The 23037-nt window shown below is 42.0% G+C and overlaps 1 protein-coding gene across 2 annotated transcripts in view; it reads right to left on the reverse strand.

The window, feature by feature from the left end:
• Positions 1 to 438: 438 nt before the first annotated feature.
• Positions 439 to 23037, reverse strand: part of LOC115548203 (neoverrucotoxin subunit alpha-like) — a 74357-nt gene continuing 51758 nt past the window's right edge. The window contains exons 1-2 of one of the 2 annotated variants that reach the window (XM_030362672.1): positions 7398 to 7502; positions 439 to 2482 (exon numbers count right to left, since the gene is read on the reverse strand). In XM_030362672.1, the coding sequence (XP_030218532.1) occupies positions 483 to 2482; positions 7398 to 7497 (2100 nt within the window). In that variant the 5' untranslated portion in view covers positions 7498 to 7502 and the 3' untranslated portion in view covers positions 439 to 482. Of the gene's footprint in view, positions 2483 to 7397; positions 7503 to 23037 lie in introns of those variants that run through there. The other variant, XM_030362671.1, reaches the window with a different exon arrangement.

Genomic DNA, 23037 nt, shown 5'->3' on the forward strand with positions numbered 1-23037 from the left:
CACACAGCAACTATGCTAAACAAACCAGTGAAGCAAAAAAGAACACAACTCTATTCTAATCAGGAAAAATGAATTCACGTATGATAGCAGTTTTATGCAATTCCCCCTGCCAATAGCCAATACAGAAAGTTTAAAAAGAAAAGAAAAATTACCAACGTGTTTAATTTCTATAAATTTCATTTCATCAGCTCGTCAAATAACTTCATACAGGGATCCTCGTCTGTCCATACCAGGGCCGTTGCTACAATTCCTGGGCCCCTAGACAAGATTTACTGATGGGCCCCCCTGCGCTGAATTGTTGACGGGGGGGCGGTGGAAAGAGCAATTGTTGACAAGGGAACAATTGTTGACGGGGGGGGGTGGGGGGGCGCTATGGTAGTACTATGGGCTGGTAGTAAAATAAAAAATTAAAATATATATATATATTTTTTTTTTTTGTGGGCCCCCCCTGGGCTTTGGGCCCCTAGAATCGTCATCACCTTTCACCCCTTATCGACGGCCCTGGTCCATACAGAGACAGATTTATCTTTGCCAAGGCCAGCTACTCCACAGTCACTTTTGACCCGGACAGTGTATTCCTTCGAACCCTTCAAATCTTCAATGACTTGTGTCAATTGTGGCTCGGTGGCTGGTAATGTGAGTTTGCGCTCTTCATTATTACCTTCTCTTTCTGTGCAAACATATTCTAAGATGTATTGCACGATCTCCACTCCACTTCCAAGCTCAGTTGTTTTATCCCAGCTGACTGTTAACTCTGTAGATTCACATTCCACATGTAGGTTTTCTGGTGGACCGCATGGTAAGGTTTTAATTAAAGCTTCACAGGCCGGACTTAAGCCGACTGCGCATTTGGCTCTACCCCTGAACTGATACTCTTCATTCATCTGTAAGCCGGTCACTTCGAATTTTCCATCCTTGCTCTCCATTTCTTGATGCCAAACATCGTTTCCATGGACACAGAACTCAACAACGTAGTCGGTGTCCTTCGTCTGAGGTGGAGGAAATTTCAGTGTTACACTGTTATGGGTGATTTCATCAGTGGTCATCTCTGGCTCCAAAGGGGGTTCAAAGTTGTCGGTGACTAAGGAGCCATCCTTGTAGAGGTGGAGAGTTGCACCTTTCTTCTCATTATCACTTATTGCAGTTGCTAGAAACCTGATGCTTTTGTTCTCCTTGTTGGCCATAGCAAAATCTTTGAAGAGCTTTATTTTCCTGTAGGCTACAGGTGAGAAGAACCATGGTTCCTTTTCCCCAAAATCATCAGCACACTGCACGCTGTCTGGTTGGGTTGCTTCCAAGTATTTTGACAGAGCTGAAAGGTAAGGCTCTTGGCCTTCCAGGGAGGTAAAGACAAAGCACACAGCATATGTGATATCTGCATTGTTGATCTCCAGTTGCAGAGTGCTCCGACTGCTGACAATAGTCATGTTGGGCGTATTGTCAATCAGAGAGCTGATGATTTTGGTTTCTGTCTCTTTGCAATCCATCCACTCATTCAGTTCATCATTTTTGAAGGGAGAGGAATGTACTTTTTCCAGGATCCTTGCGAAAGCATATTCCTTCTCTTTTCCGCTTCGGATCAATGGGAGTTTCTTTGCCATTATATTCATGAATTCTAGTTTATACTGAGAAACAAGTTCTTTGAAAGTTTTCACCTTTTTTTTAATCTGTGGGAATTGCTGGATTGTTGTGCATCGCACTGCATCGTTGCATCTCCTTTCCAGCTCGCTGAGGTCCTCCAGGGCATTCGTAGCATCATTGATAAATTTTTCGCTTATTTGTCGAACCAGTCCAGCAGCACCAGCATCTAGAGACTTCAGTGGCAATAACCAGACCTTCTGAGGCACTGCGTTCTCTCCATTGGATCCCAACAGCGTAGGCAGAATTTGACAGACTTCTACTGCCGCCTTAAAAGTAACAGGGTTTTTCTCAAGGAAAAAGTCCCCATGGAACTTGCAGGAGAACTTGTCAACATCTGAAATTTCCTTGCCTTCCATTTTCAGAGAACCTTCACCGTCTATCGTTATGCCGGGTATGTTATTGATCTTCACCTTTAGATTGCCCTCGATGTCTTGCACATGTTCATTTTCTGACACCTCTTGGTCAAAAACAAAGAAGGCTTGTGCCCCATAAAGAATTCCTGTCACTACGTGTGTTGCTTGTCCAGACGTCAACACATCTGTATACTTCATATTTCCTGGACCAATCAGATTCATTGAAAGCTGTTGGAACTTGGTGGTGGCACTATATTTAAGTGTTACTCGAGCATGCTTTGTGGAAGTCTTGGAATTGGAGAGATATTTGGCAGAGCCTTCAACATCAACCATTCCAGACATAAAACTGGCTTTCAATGAAGCATTAACATTCAATGCAGTAGTTTTGGAATCGATTGAGTCGGATGCAACTATCTCAAAATCACTGTTGGGTTGGGGTCTTTCATCTGCTTCTTTCTCTAAGGCTTCCTGGTCCCAAAGTGTCAGAGCTTCAGAAGAAGACAGAGAAAAAAAAATCAGAATCTGCGGTCAGAGAAATGATTAAAAAATATATTTTGTTGATATACCAGCGTATGGTTTCCTACTGAAAGTAAATGCTTTCCTTTGAAGGCTGTAAGGTCACCCTTGAAAAAGAGGTGTTGAATCTCAAGGTATTATATACCTGGATAAATAAAGGTTAAATACAAATAAATGTAGGTGTGGGATGGTCCTGATGTGTGATGAAATGCTGGTCTATATTCTGAACACATCACTACTTTAACTCACACTAATACTTAAAGCCAATGGTGCAGGTTTTTATTTTTTATTTTCTGGCAATTTTCTAGTTGGTAATAAACATTTAAACAATTATCCATTGTATTTGATGTTGTAGGGTATCACAAAAAATAAATATAATAAGGTAAAGTAGATGATATTTTAGCGGTTAGCAACAGGTTAGCGATGATTCTTATTTCTCCCACAATGCATTGCATGACGTCACATGAGGTGCTCCGCTTTGGGAAGACACAGCCGAAGCCGCTAGTGAGAGAGTGAAAGTGTCAGATTATATAAGTAAATACATAGATAGAGAGCCTAGATAGATAGATATAGATAGATGGATAGATAGATAGATAGATAGAATAACATTACACAACATAGCATCGATAGATAGTGAGGGATAGCATAACATAGATAGATAGTGAGGGATAGCATAACATAGATAGCTGATAGATAAATAGAGAGAGAGTAGATCTATAAATAGATAAAATGGTTTACTACTGTATTTGTGGCGGGTGCAACAACTCCAGCAAAAGTGGACATAGGGTCCATTGCTTCCCCAAGGACAAAGGGATCTTCCGAAGATGGGTGCAATTTGTCAAGGTTAGGCGGGCAGATTTTTCAGCTAGCTCTGTTACCGCGTACTCAAGAATATGCAGCGTGCACACTCAGGGGATGCCAAGATGGTCTGACTTGGTTTAAAGCAGGGGTTTTCAAAGTGTGAGAGAGTCAGCCCCCCCTCAGAGAAAAAAATTCATCTGAGCCCCCCCCCCCCCAAAGAAAAATGTTCTCAATACCTGTGTTTTGAAAGCTATCTTAATTATTTTACCTATTTTAAACATCTCTGATCATAATTTTAAAACATTTGAAACATACTTTTGAAACATTTGACACATATTTTTTAAACATATTTTTTAAACATTTTAAACATATTTCTGAAACATTACAACATCTTTGTGCGTTTTTAAACACATTTCTTAACACAATTTAACAACTCAACCCCAGATGGCAACCCAGCGGTCCTGGAGGCCAAATGGACCCCTGCCTTCTCCAGTTGTGCCCATGGCCCTCTAGACGGAGATCAGCGCAACAAAGAGTGGCTGGACCCAGGAACAGTACTGGTATTATGCACTCTCTACATAGTTTTGTTGTATTTGCTGTCTCTGAGTAATTGTCTGGATGCTTTGACATGTGACCTTTGTGATGAAATTATTTTTTCATTCACTGGCAATCTCATAACATTCTGTTTACTGTTTATGTTTGCTATAATTCATATGCAGGACAATTTCATATGTGTTTCTATTTAAAAAAGGAATTCTGTCTGTCTATCTATCTTCCTGTCTATTTGTGCGTTTTCCGTCTGTGTGTCTGTCTGCCTCCCTGCCTACCTGTCTTGGTCCTGTCTTTCAGTCTCATTGGCAGCAGTCAAGTTGGAGAACATAATGATGAGGACTGCCTTACTGAAAGATGTTCGACAGCTGTCTCCACAGCACCAGACCTTCTCCCTTGAGGCTTACCACTCCCTCATCTTGCACTTCGCGCCCAAGCACACAGGGTTATCATACCTTGGGATGTATAGCAGGTCAGTGCTATCCAATGGAATAACAATGCCAATTATTACAGGGTGTCCGCGGAGGTCTTAAAAGTCTTAAAAAGTCTTAAATTCATTTTTCTAAATTTAAGGTCTTAAAAAGTCTTAAATTCGTCTAAAATGTCATTTGCTGGTCTTAAATTTATAACTCGGAGGTCTTAAATTTGTCGGGGCAGGGTAATTCAATTTTTATTTTTCTCGCGGGACTTTTCAGGAAGGAGATGTACGAGGGGCTACTTTCTTGCTAGCTGCATATATAAACGGATGTCTGCGCGCTTGCTAGCTAGTCTGCAACAATGGGTAAATGCAAGTTCAACTTCAGTTGGCTGGAAGACGTCCGTTTCCGAGGTTTGCTAGCGTCCGTTGCCAACACAGTACAGGCCAGATGCATTCCGTGCAAAAGTAGCCTACATTCAAGCTCGGCACCATGGGGATTAAGGCTGTCGTCAGCCATATGCAGAGCCAAAAACATAAAACCTCTGCCAGGAACCACACACAGACCCCAGCCATTTCTACGTTTTGCATCTCTGCCCCGGCGCCACCGCCGCAGACGGTCCGCGCTGCTGGCACTGACCTGAGGGTAGCATTTGGTGCGACACCAACACTGAAAGCGGAGGTGTTGTGGATTCTAAACACAGTGGTCAAGCACTAGTCCTACAACTCGAATGAGGGGATAGGAGGTTTGATGTTCCCTGACTCTCAAATCGCGAGCACCTTTACTGCTGGAAGGGACAAAACGGCGTATATAACTCGCTTCGGACCAGCGCCTTTCATCCGAAACGAGCGAATCTGCAGCGTCAACAAGGCTGATTTTGTTTTGATATTTGAGACGTTGAACCACGCCACTAAAAGCAAGCAACTTGACGTGCACGTTCGATATTGGGTCGGAGATCGAGTGCATTCCCGGTACTTGGGCTCGCAATTCATGGGGCCCCACATATATGGGGGTAAAAGGGATGATGATACATAATATTTTGTAGACAATATGCAGAATCTTTTCACTTACGAATTAACACGGTTGGCTATTTTTGCCAGCACGCCACCCTAGACATATTATGGGCAACCGTGTTCCCCTTGGCTGTGATTTGAACTTTGAATTCCTCGTAGGAGTTCATAATAATACATTGCTCGCCTTGGATGAAATACAACGCTCTTGCGCGATTTATTTTGCATAAGGGTGATTCAAATGACGCGAGAAACGCCCCTTTTATGTGAACGCGCATTGAACCTAAAGCGGAAAACCTGGTTCAACTAATTGAATCTAAAGTGAGCGTCGTGGTACCATTTAACTGTGATTGCGAGTTGCGGCTCTGTCGAGCCAGGTTTTCCCAAGAAAGCCTGGGTATGTTCAACGAGGTTCGTGGTATACCCCCCAGGTCTTACTGAAGGCATTTATTTAATGGTGAAAATATTATTAATAAGTGGCGTAAATATCGACGGTGCAACCTGTGCAGCTGCCCGGTGCAACTACAGCCCAGACGCTGTCACCCTCCTCTCAACAACTTACAACTTGGGTTCACCATAAATACATGCTGGTGCACCCAAATTAAAAATTTAGGCGCACCAGTGCACCCAAGGAAAAAGTTAGTCCGGAGCCCTGGAGTATCACTTTATGTTCAATAAACAGACAAAAAGTAAAATTGAATGAGTCTCATCGAGTGACACACATGCTATGCTTGGGTTGTAATACAGCGGGATCCCCCCGCCATCGCGGGTTTAAGGTCTTAAATTTCATTCAAGGTGGTATTAAAAAGGTCTTAAAAAGTCTTAAATTTGACTTGCTGAAACCTGCAGATACCCTGTATTATGCCTTTTATAGTAATAATAGTACCTATTAAAATGCCTATTGTATTATTTTGTCATACATACACCAAGTTTCAAAGGTTTTCTCAAATGTGTTATTTTGTAGGCTTCTCTTAGCGGCGCTGCATTATAATCATAATGCCAATCGCGAGACAGCACGGAGATGTGACGGGACGGAGAAGTACTGCTTGCGGTATCCGCGCTTCAGAAAAGGTGGCCATGTGGTGCGTCCCATCAAAGAGGCAGCCTCATACGGTAAGCACTGCAGTGTCATGCAGTTCGATCATATTTTGAAATGGCGAATGAGACATCATGATCGGTGACAATGATCTTTATAAAGTAATATTATTATAATTATTATTATTATAATTAATATTATTATTACTATGTCTGCAGGTTATGCAAAATCCTTAATGAAGGCCCTTCGGGAGAGCTACGCCAATTCACCCGCGGTTCTTCGAGAGGTTAGCGCCAATTTGTCCTCCGATGCACCCGCCCCCATCGCCAAATCTTTCGAACAGATTTCTAAGGAGGAGGCCGTCAGCCTCTACCTAGCCCGGCAGTCACGCTTCAACAAAACCTAATTACACATTATCATTTTTTTCAACGGACAAGTCCAATGATTTAGTTGTTATTATTTGCATGACATTTCTTTGTATGTAATTCAAAATAATTGACCAATCATTTTACCTATGCCTTGTCAACCTCTGTGCGGTGTTGTCTGGGCTCACTGTGTGTCTGCTTGATGTGCTTTTGCATGTATCTGTGTGTGTGTGTGTGTGTGTGTGTGTGTGTGTGTGTGTGTGTGTGTGTGTGTGTGTGTGTGTGTGTGTGTGTGTGTGTGTGTGTGTGTGTGTGTGTGTGGTCAACCAAAAAGCTCTTCGACCAGCGACAAAAACGCGCTCACCTCCCTACAACACAAGCTCTCCACCACAGTTTCCATGGGACGACACCGCCCACACAGACACCTGCCGTACCCTGACGGTTTCAATGACAATCAATCACGAGGAAAACTAGTTAGCACTATCAAAAATAAAAGCCATCCTCTGGCTTGTTTCTACACAGGCTTGTTTATCTGGTTATAATAATACATGTTTCTTTAGGCATTCAGGCTTGTGTTATGTTGTAAATTTGTTTGAGGTTTGTAAAATTGAAATGAGGTAGGGTAACGACAGTAATGACAATAAGAGATCTTGTGAAGAGATCTGTCGACTCCGGACTCCGTAATATCGTATATATAATATCGTATTTACCGGGGATCAACGACTCGTTGCGACAGTCGTAGAGCATCCCCAGACTGAAGGGCCGGCCCAGTGCTGCCAGCACTATGGTCTGACCACTGTCCACGGCCATCTGAAAACACACACACACACAAACACACACACATACAGTAACCCCTCTTCTCTAAATATATTTTAGAAATACAATAGCTTATAACAAAGTTAATTTAAAGATAAATTAGTTAAGCAAACATTAGATATAGATGGTTAGTGCTGTAGTGCAAAGTGTGGTTGAAATATGTTTTAGTAAAGCCACATAGTAAAAGACGTGAAGAAATGTTGGCTTAAGTCATGTGAAGGGATTAGAACAGTCTAAATAAAGTGGAACAATGTAAACATGCAAACCATTTAAAAAAAATAATGGCTAGAAACAAATAAAGTTAAACAAATAGCCAATGTGATCAAGTTTGAATACATTTGAATAGCCGTGTGTGTGTGTGTGTGTGTGTGTGTGTGTGTGTGTGTGTGTGTGTGTGTGTGTGTGTGTGTGTGTGTGTGTGTGTGTGTGTGTGTGTGTGTGTGTGTGTGTGTGTGTGTGGTCAACCAAAAAGCCGCCCAAAACGTATAATTGCCAGAAAATCTATTAATAAGTTAGTAATTATTAACTATGACGTTATGTGGTATACAAGGGTTATGGTTACCTCTTATCTATCTCATCACACACAAACCTCACAAGATCTGTGTAAAGAACATACTTACAGCAACAGAAATTGGGTCTTCAATCGGGGGGATGGAAACGCACCTATGAGATGACATTCATAAACAACACACAAAGACCGATTGTGTGCACAATAAACAACTGAATTGACTGATAACTTTTACGTTACACGCGCACACACACACAGACTCGCGCATGCTCCGTGTGCTGGGACACTGCCACAGAAAATCTATGTTTGGTACATGAGCTTAATTAAAACAACTAGTCATAAAATGATCTTACATTTATATAGAACTTTAATTTGAAATAATCCCACAAGAATTTAAAGAACATACACCGGAGAACTATGTACAATCAACGCCATCTTATACATCATAAATCAAATCTCTTTACGACTGGCACAGAAGTTTGAGTGACAGGTCTGACGGCCATCCCTCGCCCCTAATTACTATTGGACAGGTAGTTGTTTTTTGCTCTTGCAAGCCCAAAGCGTTGCTGGGAATTCAACAAGACTACTTAGCACTTAACTGGACGGTCAAAATTCAATTGTTCGAAATGTGTACAAGTTAAAGATGATGTTTCATTTTGAAAAACAGGGTTAGGCTGATATTTTCTATGATGCAATGATATTCATTTCCTTTTCATAAACATGGACTGAACTGCAGAACTAGGGCTACTTAATTTCAACTTAAAAACCTTGCTTGAAACCCCAACGTTTGTTTGATTGTTGTATTTGCCTATACAGGCATTTTTTTTGCTAAAGTAGCTAAATAATCTATTAAAAAAATAAAAGCGGCCCAAGACAGCTACCCACGTACGATTTCTAACCAAAATGGCCCTTTACAAATAAAAGGTTGCCGACCCCTGGGCTAAAGCGCCATCTAGAACATCCACACACTCTAGCCACAACGCAAGTCAATGAGACCAACTGAAAATACACAAAGCGAGTTTGAAATAAACAGTTAAACCGTGATTCTGCAAAAAATATGAATTATATCGAAATTCTGGTTTGATCGAATTGAAGATACAAGTGTGTTGATTTGTTAAATGTTTGAACAAAGGTTAATGGCTACAAATTTACCAAGTAACGAAGTCTGAATTAGTTGAAGTGTCAGAGAATGGGTCATTGTAAAAAATTAGAACATTTTACAATTGGAATGGAGTCTCTAGGTGAAAGATTGTGGAAGGAGATAGGTCACAATGTTTGTAGAGAACAATGCAGAAAGAAAGCAAGAATTAATCTTAAAAAGAACCATAGTTGAGCGCTGCATGCAGCACTCAACTAATAATAATCACAGGTGGTATACTCACGTTAGAGACGTCGCATTCATTTCTCAGAGACAGTCGACAGGAACCTCAAATTTTATACTTTCCTCCAGTCGGTGGCCCCTCCTCTCTCTCTCTCTCTCTCTCTCTCTCTCTCTCTCTCTCTCTCTCTCTCTCTCTCTCTCTCTCTCTCTCTCTCTCTCTCTCTCTCTCTCTCTCTCTCTCTCTCTCTCTCTCTCTCTCTCTCTCTCTCTCTCTCTCTCTCTCAGGCGAACCTGCCTCCACCCCAGAAGTTAACCCTTTACTCACCAGCAACTGTCATAAAATGACAGTTGCACAGCAGAACAATCCAAATTTCCACGACTCAAGTCTGTATTAAACATCTATGTTTATAAATGTGTGTGTGTTATACATTAAGAATGAGAAGATATACTTTATATATATCCCCTTGGATAAATCATCATCTGTATTGAACCCATCCTTACACAGAGGACACTCTGTTTGTAATCAGTAGCCGCGTTTTCTCTCTCTCTCTCTACCCCTCTACCCCTCTATCATTTCCACCTCGCCACTAGGAGCCCTCGTTGTGCTTGTCTTGCATTTCAGCTATGATTACATTATTAATATTGGGTGTTTATATTATCAGTTGTAGCAGCTATATTTTATTTTTGACAAATTACCCCTCCCTATGAGCCTGCAAGACCTAATGGTTCAGAATTTGGTGGAAAAACAGTTTTTGAGACAGGAAGGTCCTACCGCCCTGAAATTTGAATTCTGAACCATTAGGTCTTGCAGGCAACACTTCTGAGGGGCTTTGTCCAAATGACAGTCCATTTGGGAAAACCTTTTTCTCTAAGGGCTAGAACTCCAAATATCTGATATGTCGTTCTCGGGGCCCCGGGAAATGTGTGTAAACCTTTTAGCATCCCTAGCTATCTCGAAAAGGCCGGAAAAGGGGCGTGACCTCCAACAGTACAGTCAATGTACATAATACAGAGGTTAGTTTTTAGTCCCCATTTTTTATGGGATGGAGGTGTACATTTGTGGCTTAAGGTATGTAGACACTAGGGCCCGACCGATTCATCGGCCTGCCGATTTAATCTGCCGATTATAGCCTTTTTGAAAATAATCGACATCTGCCAAAAAGACGCCGATCACAACCGATTTTTTTTTTTTAGAAATGTTATTGCACTTAGTATCCAGATTGCGCTCCTTCTCGCCTAGCTAACTAACAAATTTAGCTGGAGTAAAAAAGAGGAGATTGAATTTTACCGTACAACATGAAAGCACGCTCGCTCAGGCAGCTGCGCGCCCACCTCACGAATGTACACAAGACGCGTTGTTTGAGCATGTTCTGCCGGTTTTTCTTAAGGTCCCAGGCCATGTTAATGTGTTATACTGTAGACTCTAACGGTGACACTATACTGCTCAGCACGCACGTGTTAGTCACTGCTCACGACCGCAGCACATTGGGAGTTAGTTATTTATTTTACATTTTAAATTACACTAATTTTTGACTTTAAATGTGTTCTAAAACACTCAAAGGTTCTGCATTCAATTCACATATTCGTCAAAAGTGTTTAAAGTGTATTTAAGGTATCAAAAACTACCTTTTATATGCTTTTTATTTTTTTTTTTTAATTGGCCGATTAAATCGTAATCGTAATTTTTCTCTGAAAATAATCGGCATCGGCACTCAAAAATCAATATCGGTCTGGCCCTAGTAGACACAGCTGGCCTGTGGCCACGATTTTGAAGTCTGGGGTCAAAAGGAGCCGGCACCACGCCGCTTATGAGATAACAAAAAGTTAATGTGTATTTCTCTCGTAACTTTTTGCAATAATTAAAGAGAGGCCTAATTCTCAGATATGCATGTTGGATGGCTAGGGTGTAGGTCTGGGAAGAACTTCAGGCCAAAATCTTGCAAGCGAGCCGCTGGGTGAGGTGCAACGAGATGGAGCATTTGCTGAGTCATTTCCTGTAGGGCTGGAGCCACAGGTTGAAGCGTATGCGTCCTTTGAGACCCCCTTTGATACATAAGAGACCCCAAGGTACAGCTTACTTAAAGGTTCTCGACTCAGTCACCTATTGCATCACTTCCTTTAGGGCTTCGGCCTCCTAATTGATCATTGTAGTATAATCATATATGATACCTCCACCACTGGGACGTTGCAACAATTCTCCAAATCCATATAGGGAGGGGGTGGATGCTTGTGGACAGTAGGGGTGTACACTAGACATAAATAGGAAGCAAACTCAGGAGAAGGAATGACCTCTCACAAATATTTATTTAATAATAATAATAAAAAACACCAATGAGTTTGGTGTTTTGCTTTCAAAAATAGGTTATAGAAGAAGTCTAAACTGCAAAAAATAAAAACATCCAGGCTGCCTTTTAAGGATACCTTGGAATATCTGTCTATTTTTTAATCATCGGACCCTAGTTTACGACAAAAAAACAATACAATTGACGGCAGCTCCTTTGACGCGTGATTTTTAGAGCCATGTAAGGATTAGAGGGGCTGGTCGATAGCAACCACCATAGCACCCATGACGGTCAAGTGACTGGATGCAGCCCCGTTGAAAAAAATAGAATACCACCCTACACACTCAGGAGATTAATGATAGTTAAATCATTATGACCATGAAGTCTTTATTTGCATGGGTTTACATTTCGTTCTGTGTAGCATGGAAGAATCTGAGAAAAACTCCCATTCAGAATGCATTGGTTTAAATTTCGTTCTTTCGGTTATTTTTATTTATTTATTTATTTTCAGTTTTTGACCAGGTGCAAAATCCAATGGAAAAACCTGTTGGCTTTTTGTCAAGGAAACCCGGGGCGACGCTCACTTCCGGGTTGGCCAACATACCTCATCCCTCCACCACGCTATACTGTAAGCCCACATGTTCAAGTTGAATGATAATGAATGAATTTATTCTTTATTCTGCCATATTATTTATTTAAGGGGGGGGGGGGGGGGGGGGGGGGGGTAATAATAAGTAATAATATTTGAAGGAATATTTTTTGTTTTTGTTTTAGCAGCGAAATGCAGTGTGTGTGTGTGTGTGTGTCAAGTCAAGTCAATTTATTGTGTCTTATTGTGAAATTTGTTTGGATCTGGGCAATAGCTGCATCACATCAGTATGAAACAACATACAACATACAACATACAAACAGTTCATCACATGGGCAAGTGCACATTCCACTGTAAAAAAGACATTGCTTCTCACATGTTGTCATACAGTCATTTTCACTGTTTTTCATTGATGAGCTTGACTGAGAGAGGGATGAATGAGTGTTTGTACCTGTTGTGTTTGCACAGAGAAACCCTATACCTCCTACCTGAGTTTAACAGTGTATATTCAGAATGCAGAGGATGGGAGCTGTCAGATAGGATAGTCTGAGCCTGTCTTATTATAGTTTGTTCAAAGAGCTCCTGTGGGTTGAGAGGTACTGGTGTTCCAATGATTTTGCCTACTGTCTTAACTAGGTTGAAAGTCTGTGTTTTTGACTTGACAGTTATGTTCCCAAACCAGCTGGTAATACCGTATCGGAGAATGGACTCAATTGTCGCCCTGTAGAATATGATCATGATATTTTTACTGACCCCAAAAACCCTAAGTCTGCGCATGAAATGGAGGCGTTGGTGAGTTCTGGCACACACATCTGCCACATGTGTGCGCCTGCTCAGGTCACAGTCGAAATGTACCCCTAGGTACTTGAAGGAGGACACCTGTGCAATGCCAGAACCATGTATGGTCACAGTGCTTTTGTCACCAACTGATCTGGGATCCACCAACATTTCTAATGTCTTTTTTGTGTTGATATGAAGTTGGTGTGAGTCACACCAATTAACAAATGTGTCCACAGCAGCTTTGTGAACACTGATGTCTGTGTTTTTAGTGAGAAGACTGAGAATGACAGTGTCATCAGAAAAAAAAAAAAAAGTGTGTGTGTGTGTGTGTGTGTGTGTGTGTGTGTGTGTGTGTGTGTGTGTGTGTGTGTGTGTGTGTGTGTGTGTGTGTGTGTGTGTGTGTGTGTGTGACACGCTATCTACGGCCCAAGAAGTCACTGCATCACTCCCCTGAAATCAGCAGATGGGCTTAAAGTCCTGAAAGACGAGGATAGCATCCTAGGGAGGTGGGCTGAGCATTTTAACACCCTGCTGTATCAGAATTCTGATGCAGCAACATAAAGACCTGTTTATGGTTTTTGTCGACCTCTCCAAAGCCTTCGACACTGTTAAGAGAGATCTCTTGTGGGATGTCCTAATGTGGATTGGTTGCCCCATCAAGTTCGTCAACATCCTCCGTCAATTTCATGATGGAATGACTGCTAGGGTGTCCATAAGAGGTCCAGAGTCGAGCCCTTTCCCAGTGTGCACAGGGTAAGACAAGGGTGTGTATTGGCACCAATGCTTTTTAACATCTTCCTCTTATGCGTCACCGAGCTTCTCCACAAGGGGATTGAAGAAAACAGTGGGGTGCAGTAGAGTATAGGCTGGATGGTAACCTCTTTAACATCAGGAGGCTGCAGACAAAAATCAGTGTCTACCAAGCAATCTGCATCACCACCCTCCGCAGCCTTACAGCCGCCACATCAAGTCCCTGGAACAGTTTAACATCCGCTGTCTGCAGCACATCCTAGGAATCACTTGGCGTGACCGAGTGCCGCACACTGAGATCCTTGGGAGGACAGGCTGCAAAAGTATTGAGGCCACAATCACTCGGCACCAACTGCGTTGGCTGGGGCATGTGACAAGGATGCCCTACAACCGTCTGCCCCGCAGAGTGTTATATGGCCAGCTACACCAAGGTCAGAGCTCTGCTGGAGGTCCAACGTAACATTTTAAAGACCAGATGAAAGTGGCGCTTAAAAAATGCAAAATAAAACCTGGAGACCTGGAGAACATGGCTGCTGACCGCAACACCTAGCGGGAGCTGTGTCTAGATGGGACCAATACATTGGAGGAAGAAAGGACTGCCAGAAGACATCAAAGATCAGGCTCAGGAGAAACACACCCACACCCATGACTGCCAGCAACACCAATACCATGTATACATGCCCCACCTGCAACAGAGCCTGTGGATCCAGGATTGGGCTATTTAGCAATCAGAGAACTCGCCGGTAAAAGACAAAGATGGACGTCATCATCGGACTTATTATTTTTGACGTCATCAAAAATAATATGTGTGTGTGTGTATATAACACGCTATTTTATGTTGAAATGCGACGTAATCCAGTGTTCACGAAAACGTACACTGTCAACGTATGCTTTTGGCGACTGGGTTGGCTCTCAGATATACGTCTTTCTAACAAGATCATATCATTAAAAGTTACATAAAGTAACGGTTTAATAACACAAACGCAGGAAACACCTGAGCTGCTAGTTAAGCGAAAGCAGCGTCCCTAGCAACCTGACGTCGTTGAAACATGCGAGCGAGCCGATGAAATCTTCCTAATAACTATAAAACTAAAGATCATACACATTCACTGACTGAAGATTATTCAAGGAAAAAGTACATTTCTCGCTAGAAATGTCATTAGAAACACGTTTAATGGTGAATCTGTCAAACAAATCAATAGACAATAGTTGCATAACGTGACGGCATCACCGTTGCTAGACATTGATTTCCTTTCGTCTATATCCGACGGTGAGGGATTAACATGAATGTATATGTGATTGACCCCCGCGTTGAAAAACGACGCAAAAGGTATAACATGATGAATGTCTATCTGACGGACCCCGCGTGAAAAACGACGAAAAAGGTTTTTCGTCGGAAATTGACGCCAGGGATCCTTGGCCATGCGTCACACATTTGACGAGTAGGGAGTGAGACAGTAATGCTGCGTTCGAGTATTCTCTGCGAACCGACTCGGATCTCGGATCTGACGCCACGCCCACACTTCAAGCGTTTTATTATTTCGCTCGGAAAACATGGACGCCACCCAGAAAGCTGTTGTCGCGGTAGCATTGGCAGAGGACCAAGCGCTCCAAAATAAGTAGGCTATAGGCCATAGGCAGATATACGGACGCAGTAAGGTATTGCAGTAATACGAGTGATTGAAATTGCCATTTAAACCACCAAAGTGGTCCAAGCACAATGAAAACAGTTCATGCTTCAAGTCACACTGAGCGCAGCCATCTTGAATTCTGTCTCGGAATTTTGCTCGGTAACCACTGAGTTCAACCGAGATGGCAAGTTCGCCGTCCGAGGAAAAGGGGCGTGTTTGTGCGTAGTTAGAAGATATTTTGGTACAGTCCTTCTCAACACTCTCTGATCTCACTAAAAGGCTAGCAGCACGAAACAGCAATATTGACGAGATGCGCTATGCATAGAGAAGAAAGAATACCGACCTTGAATTTGCAACATTTTGCAACAAATTATTCTAAATCTGCCCATACATGTACACGACAGAATTTTGCGGTTTTCACTTGCTACAATGTTGCATCTGTGGCTGCTGGTAATTCAATCACAAAGAAGTAAACTCTACGGGGCTATTTTCAGCATTATGTTGTTGTTTTTTACGGCACAGCGATCCGGGGCTATTCCCAAAAGATCCGGGGCTATAGCCTCGAATGCCCAGGAATAACGACGCGCCTGTTTACAAGAGGAAGAGCAGGAGGCAGATGGCAGCGGAATGGTGGACGAGACGGGAGCAGCTGCAGTATCATCGGATGAAGCAGACGACCACACGCCAGCATAACTTTAACTTTCAGATGCAGAAAGCCATCTAAACTGTTTACTTACACCACCTTAGGCCAGCCTTCCATTACACACAGAAAAAAATAACAATGCAGTACGTTGTTAAAGAGGGTTACATGTTACTTTAGTTCAAAGGTTAAAAAGGTCAAACTGTTTTACACACGCAAATAGAAGCAGCTGCTAGTATTTTTTTATTCGTATTTTTTACTTATTTTGCAAACAGTACCAGATTTCAGACTGCTAACACATATTGTGGTATTGCTATGGGTATGTGAGGCATACAATATAACCACATCCGAGTCCGTTGGGTGGGTTATGGGATAGGAACAAGTTAATCATCTTTCAGTAAAGGTGTGGGACTCTGGTTAAGTTAGGCTATAGTATTGGACATGATGGGAAAAGGTGCACTGTCCAGTGCCGGGAAACATCTACACCCCCTGTTGTGGCATCCCGCCCCTTAAACCTCGGCCCGGGCCCGACCCTGTATTCCTCGGTTTCTGATAATAAATGCTGAGTTTGGCTTGAACCCCGACTACACGACTCGTTTATACCTGGAACCCGCACCAACGAGTACCGGGTTACCACACTGTATATTGTATTTGAGGTTTTGTATATTTTTTTGTTTATGGATTTATTTTAAGCTATGCTTAGACTGAATATGTTGTTACGTATTTTAAGAACATAAGCTGCCCCCACATAGCCTCTAGGAAGCAGATTCAAACACACAAGCTGTATTACCCTCACATAACCACTAGGAAGCAGGACCAAACATATAAGCCGTAAATACTGTACATAGCCACAAGGGGAGCAGGACCTTACTGAAGGCTGCACCTTTAGATAGGTGAGGAAGCCGAGGCTAATACGTCACATAGGCCACGCCCACTTCACATAGGCCACGCCCACTTGACCCGATCAATCTCGACAGAGGTTGGAGGTCAGAATCTTCCGGTAGCTCAGACTTGCGGGTTGTGGAGTTTTGATCAGTTGGGAGTCGCTCAGCACGTGTTCGACACACTTCCCCTCCTTTTGCTCCGTAGTTACCATACCGAAACACTTTGACAAATAAAGTGAGTTAAAAGCGATCCGGATTGGACTACTTTCTTCGAAAGAACTCAGCAATGTACATGCAGAATGAAAGGAATTAAGACCGTTATGGTAGAATTGTCAGGAGTTAGGGGGATGCTACACACAGGCACATAGGGGCAGCCCGTGGGGGGTCTTAGTGGTCCTGACTGTAGAGAAAGTTAGCTAGAGAGCTGCATATGGAGAAGTGTGGTTATCCGACCGTAGGTTTAATGTGTTACAGGTGAGCCTAATATGACAATTGACTGTGTATTCTTCATCATTATTATCAGGCCCGCCGACAGGGGGGGACAAACGGGTACGTTGTCCCGGGCCCTGGACTGGCCCTGGAATGGGGGGGGCCCATAACTGGACCCCCATGAAATTGGGATTAATTATTGTATGTATTCTTCAAAATGTGTTGATTTAGAGAAGAAAAGTGCTTTATTTGCATTCAATTAATGACTCCTAGATTGTTTGCCTTCATTGCCCTTGAAGAAACGGCCAATAACCCCCTATCACCCCTATGCCAAAATGGTTTGGTCTTTGGAGAAGAAAAAAGACGACATCATTCCATTAGTGGTCAGTGCGCGAGTTGATTCAACATGCACAAGTCAGGAGCCCTGGAAAAAAAAAGAAAGGCGAAAAAGAGAGGAAGAAGCCGAAAGCCTGAGGGGATCTCTTTATAAATATTTCAGAAAAGACTCAGGTGATGCTGCAGGTACCAGTAAAGGCAGCTGTGCAGCACAGCCAGGTAAGACACGGCCAACTTTCTCCAGCCCCGTCGTCAAGTAACACAGGCACAGGCGGCGTGTCAAACATATTAGACCAGCACCACATGAGCAAGTCACACGGAGATCAATATCAGACAGACAGGGGGCATTGAATAATTTGATAACCACAACGGCTTTATTACACTGTGTTTCATACGCCTATATCTAATTGAATCTTAGAATATGCACATTACCCCGCAAATAGGCCCATGTCCAAATCAAATGTTTCAGGCAGGCACGCGCTGCGCACTCCAATCAGGCTGAATTGATTTGAGAATCATTCCCAGTCAGCTGAATTACAGCCAGTGTAACGCGGCTCATGGTTTAAAATAAGCCAGTGGCATGGCAACATGTGAAATTGCCATTTAGATAGAGTTGGATGTAACGAATGGGTTATAAACGTGACGTTTTGGGGTAGCCTGTAACTTAGTTTCTGATTGCCGTTAACTTGAAACTCGCCAGATGAATGGGCTCCGCCTTGTTCCCCAAACATTCTCTGGAAGTTCAGCGGACATAAACGCGGGTCTGGCGATAAATAAAAGTACCCTTGACATGATTCCCCTTGGTCAAGTGAAAAATGGTCGATGAAATGTGCAGTTAATGAGCTCTAAGTGAATACAATAGCGTGAGTTTTATTGTGGTTTGATTCTGAAAGCCATAACTTCACTCAGTCCATATCCATAGCCTATCCAATTAAAGTTGTAAATAATCCTTTTGGTTTATCCGTAATAAATGGGCTTGTCATCCCGACGTCATGTGTTTGGGAGCTGCACAAGGGAATTCTGTGGTTTTGTTTCGGCGTTTGACAATTTTGGGAACAAAAAAAAAAACCTTAGATTTTTAAACTTTTGTAGTCTTTGGGATAGAGTTAGCCAAGTTGATCAGTCTATTATTTTCTGTGTTAAATCGTCAAATTAAGGGGTTTTCAATTTGTTCTTTTTTAAATGGTTCATTTTGACCCCTGTTAATTTAGATATAGCCCTTTTTATCAAAATATGTTCACCTTTATAGGAGAGGCTAGAGAGGATGAGAGAGAAGAAGAACAGGCTACCAAACAGGATGAGAGAGAGGAAGAACAGGCTACCAAAGAGGATGAGAGAGAGGAAGAACAGGCTACCAGTGAGATAGAGGAAGAACAGGCTACCAAAGAGGATGAGAGAGAGGAAGAACAGGCTACCAGTGAGATAGAGGAAGAACAGGCTACCAGTGAGAGAAGGGGGGGGGGGGGGGGCCCATTGAGAGAATTTTGTCCCGGGCCCAGCCAAACCTGTCAGCGGCCCTGATTATTATCATTATTTTGCATGTATCTTCGTGGTCCTGACTGCAGAGAAATTTAGCTAGAGAGCTGCATATGGAAAAGTGTGGTTATCCGACCGTATGTTTAATGTGTTACAGACCGACGACAATAAATGCGATGAAAGATCATACCATGTCTGATTAATCCAACCATACGTGTGCTACAGTAGCACTGGGTCCATCTTGCGGATTGGGCTGTTCCCTTTCACTAGCCCTTTCTCTTGATCCAGTACTGAGATTTCTGTCTGGAACCTGCGGCGTTGGCAGTAACTGATTAACTCAAATTCTGCTATGTTCAAGTCCTCCACTGTAAGTGGCCCTTTGTTCAATGACAACTTATACTGTTGCATCTTGCTTTTCTTATCATTCACTTGTTTGCTTGAGTCAGCATCATCCTGGGAAGCTGCAACCTCCAACTCTTGACGTTTTTTGCTCAAAAGCAGCAGATTTTCTCAGAGTCGGAGCATCCATGCTATAGCTCCTTTTAAACGATGCCAGCTGGAATAGTGGTTCATTAACCCGTCCAAAGTATCAGAGCCTTCGGTGACCGCAGTGCGGTGCACGATGACAGCCTTCCTCACCTCATCATCATCCTCAGACGGGAAAACCATGACAGGTGAAAACATCCACATTCAAAAACAGTTTCACCCCGCCCAAATTGGTGTGTGAGAAATGGCCGGACAGGTAGAAGCCACAAGTAGATGGGTTGAAAATAGTTGTGATGGCCGACTAACCTTAAAGGCCATATAGCTTGTAAGTTGTTGTTATTCAATGCTTAAAAAAAACAACAACAACATAGAACTCACGAGGAGGCAGGATAACTTGTACGGGTTTTATTTATCCAAAAAAAAAAAACATCAGGTGATCCAAGTTCACATGTTCTCCGGTCCAATACCGAATAGATGTTCAAAGTTACGATCCTTTTTGCTTTTACATGTTCATCCAATAAAACATTCCATGGAACACGACGACGATGACGACGACGGTCAAAAACTTATTTCGATCCACACCCACAAACTTCTCAGATCTAATAACCAACGTTGTGCACATTTTTCTAACAGTCAAGCGCAGAACCACAAGTTAGGGCATTAATCGGTCATAAAACAATAATAGACAACGCAGACGGACTAAATGCAAAACTAAACATTAAATACTATTCAAAACGTTTCTTTACGTATAGATATAGCAATAAAAATAACAAACCTTTACAAATTGAAAATTAACTAAAATTGGCTCTTAAATTAGTTTAGGTTAGAATAACCGGTTATTCTTTTTGTGTGGAATGTGATTCAGTTTATGTACCTACTCTTGTGAGCTGTAAGTTCAAAAGACTTCAATGATCAAATAAGACGTCTGGTCACCTTTTCTCCCTCGACCCTGGCAATCATTGTCTACAGGTTAAATCAGTCATCACCACACACCCTGAAAAATAAACAATAAACAATAAACCGGATTCAACCTGATCATCATCAAGTGTCCAGTGTTCTAAAGAATATTGCAGTCTTTGTGAAAAAAACATTGCTCGAAATCCTTCTAGCAAGCCTAAACATTTATTTAACCATAGGAGAACACAAAAAAAATAGAAAAATAGACATTTTGAAATTAAAACTAAATTTTGAATAGTTTATTTAGCTTATTATATAATACAGTTAATGCTGAGACTGCTTTGCTTTTTTATTACCTGTAGGGGTCTGTGTTTGCGGGCTTTGCGCACCGCCCAGCCAGTGTTTGTTTCTCAGGTGAAAACCAAAGGTCAAGAGGCGGTGGTTGAATAAAGTCTTTCGACCACTTATTACGTTCACTCGTATCTTACAATGGTTTATTCGTTTCCTAGTACAATTTCCTTAATTAAGAAAACAGTAGTTCTGTTGTTCATTTTTTATTTGTAAAATACCTATATCTTTTTTAAGTTGTGATTTTTTGAAATTATTGGAAGCTACTTCACCTTGCTGTACCCACGGCCCAAACAAAGAACAGCCGAGACAACATCCGTAATTCAAACATGCCGTTTCATTTGGCCTCAATTGGCTACGGATGCAAACTGTTTCCCGAAACCTTCTTAACTACGAATCGCTTCCGCGTTTCCCGAAACGTTCTTTGCTACGAATCTCTTTCGTACGTCGTTGGTTGGTAAGGTTGGTCTTAAGCAAACAACGCAAGAGAGCTTGCGAAACACTCGTCCAGGCTAAGAGACTAATAAAATAAATTGTTCTGACAGTTTTAAATAAAATAATTGTTATAAGCCTCAAGGATGTTTTCACATGGATATTTGATAGTGTATGCTGACTTTTGTTACGTCACGCTCAGAAATGTGTCATTTGCGTATTCGAAAAAAAGAATCCCCCGTGACATTGTCACCTTTTTTACTCTGAGGAGTTTGCAGGTCTGAATGATGAATTCCAAAAGATTTAGCCCCTTATCAGAGGGCCTGGTCGGTGGAGAAGGGAAAACCGTGACAGGTAAAAACATCCGCATTCCAAGCCAGTTTCCCCACACACAATTGGTTTCAGAGAAATGGCCTGACAGGTAGAAACAAGAAGCCACAAGCAGATGGGTGGAAAATGTTTTCGGTTAGAAAAAACGGTTATTCTTTATGTGTGGTATGAGATTCAGTTTATGTAACTACTCTTGTGAGCTTTAAGTTCAATAGACTTCATGGATCAAATAAGACGTCTGATCACCTTTTCTACCTCTACCCTGGCAATCAATGTCGACGGGTTAAATCAGCCTTCACCACACACCCTGAACTCTGCAATAAACCGGTTTCAACCTCATCATCATCAAGTGTCCAGTGTTCTAAAAAGTATGGCAGTCTTTGTGAATAAAACATTGCTCGAAATCCTTCTAGTAGGCCTAAACATTTATTTAACCATAGGAGAACATAAAATAGCCTACACTGATTTAAAAAAATAGATAGAAAAATAGACTTTTTGAAATAAACTAAATTTTGAATAGTTTATTTAGCTTATTATATAATACAGTTAATGCTGAGACTGCTTTTCTTTTTTATTACCTCTAGGGGTCTGTGTTTGCGGGCTTTGCGCACCGCCCAGCCAGTGTTTGTTTCTCAGGTGAAAACCAAAGGTCAAGAGGCGGTGGTTGAGTAAAGTCTTTCGACCACTTATTACGTTCACTCGTATCTTACAATGGTTTATTCGTTTCCTAGTACAATTTCCTTAATTAAGAAAACAGTAGTTCTGTTGTTCATTTTTTATTTGTAAAATACCTATATCTTTTTTAAGTTGTGATTTTTTGAAATTATTGGAAGCTACTTCACCTTGCTGTACCCACGGCCCAAACAAAGAACAGCCGAGACAACATCCGTAATTCAAACATGCCGTTTCATTTGGCCTCAATTGGCTACGGATGCAAACTGTTTCCCGAAACCTTCTTAACTACGAATCGCTTCCGCGTTTCCCGAAACGTTCTTTGCTACGAATCTCTTTCGTACGTCGTTGGTTGGTAAGGTTGGTCTTAAGCAAACAACGCAAGAGAGCTTGCGAAACACTCGTCCAGGCTAAGAGACTAATAAAATAAATTGTTCTGACAGTTTTAAATAAAATAATTGTTATAAGCCTCAAGGATGTTTTCACATGGATATTTGATAGTGTATGCTGACTTTTGTTACGTCACGCTCAGAAATGTGTCATTTGCGTATTCGAAAAAAAGAATCCCCCGTGACATTGTCACCTTTTTTACTCTGAGGAGTTTGCAGGTCTGAATGATGAATTCCAAAAGATTTAGCCCCTTATCAGAGGGCCTGGTCGGTGGAGAAGGGAAAACCGTGACAGGTAAAAACATCCGCATTCCAAGCCAGTTTCCCCACACACAATTGGTTTCAGAGAAATGG

This window comes from Gadus morhua, chromosome 8, assembly GCF_902167405.1.
Source record: "Gadus morhua chromosome 8, gadMor3.0, whole genome shotgun sequence".
Classification (NCBI taxonomy): domain Eukaryota; kingdom Metazoa; phylum Chordata; class Actinopteri; order Gadiformes; family Gadidae; genus Gadus; species Gadus morhua.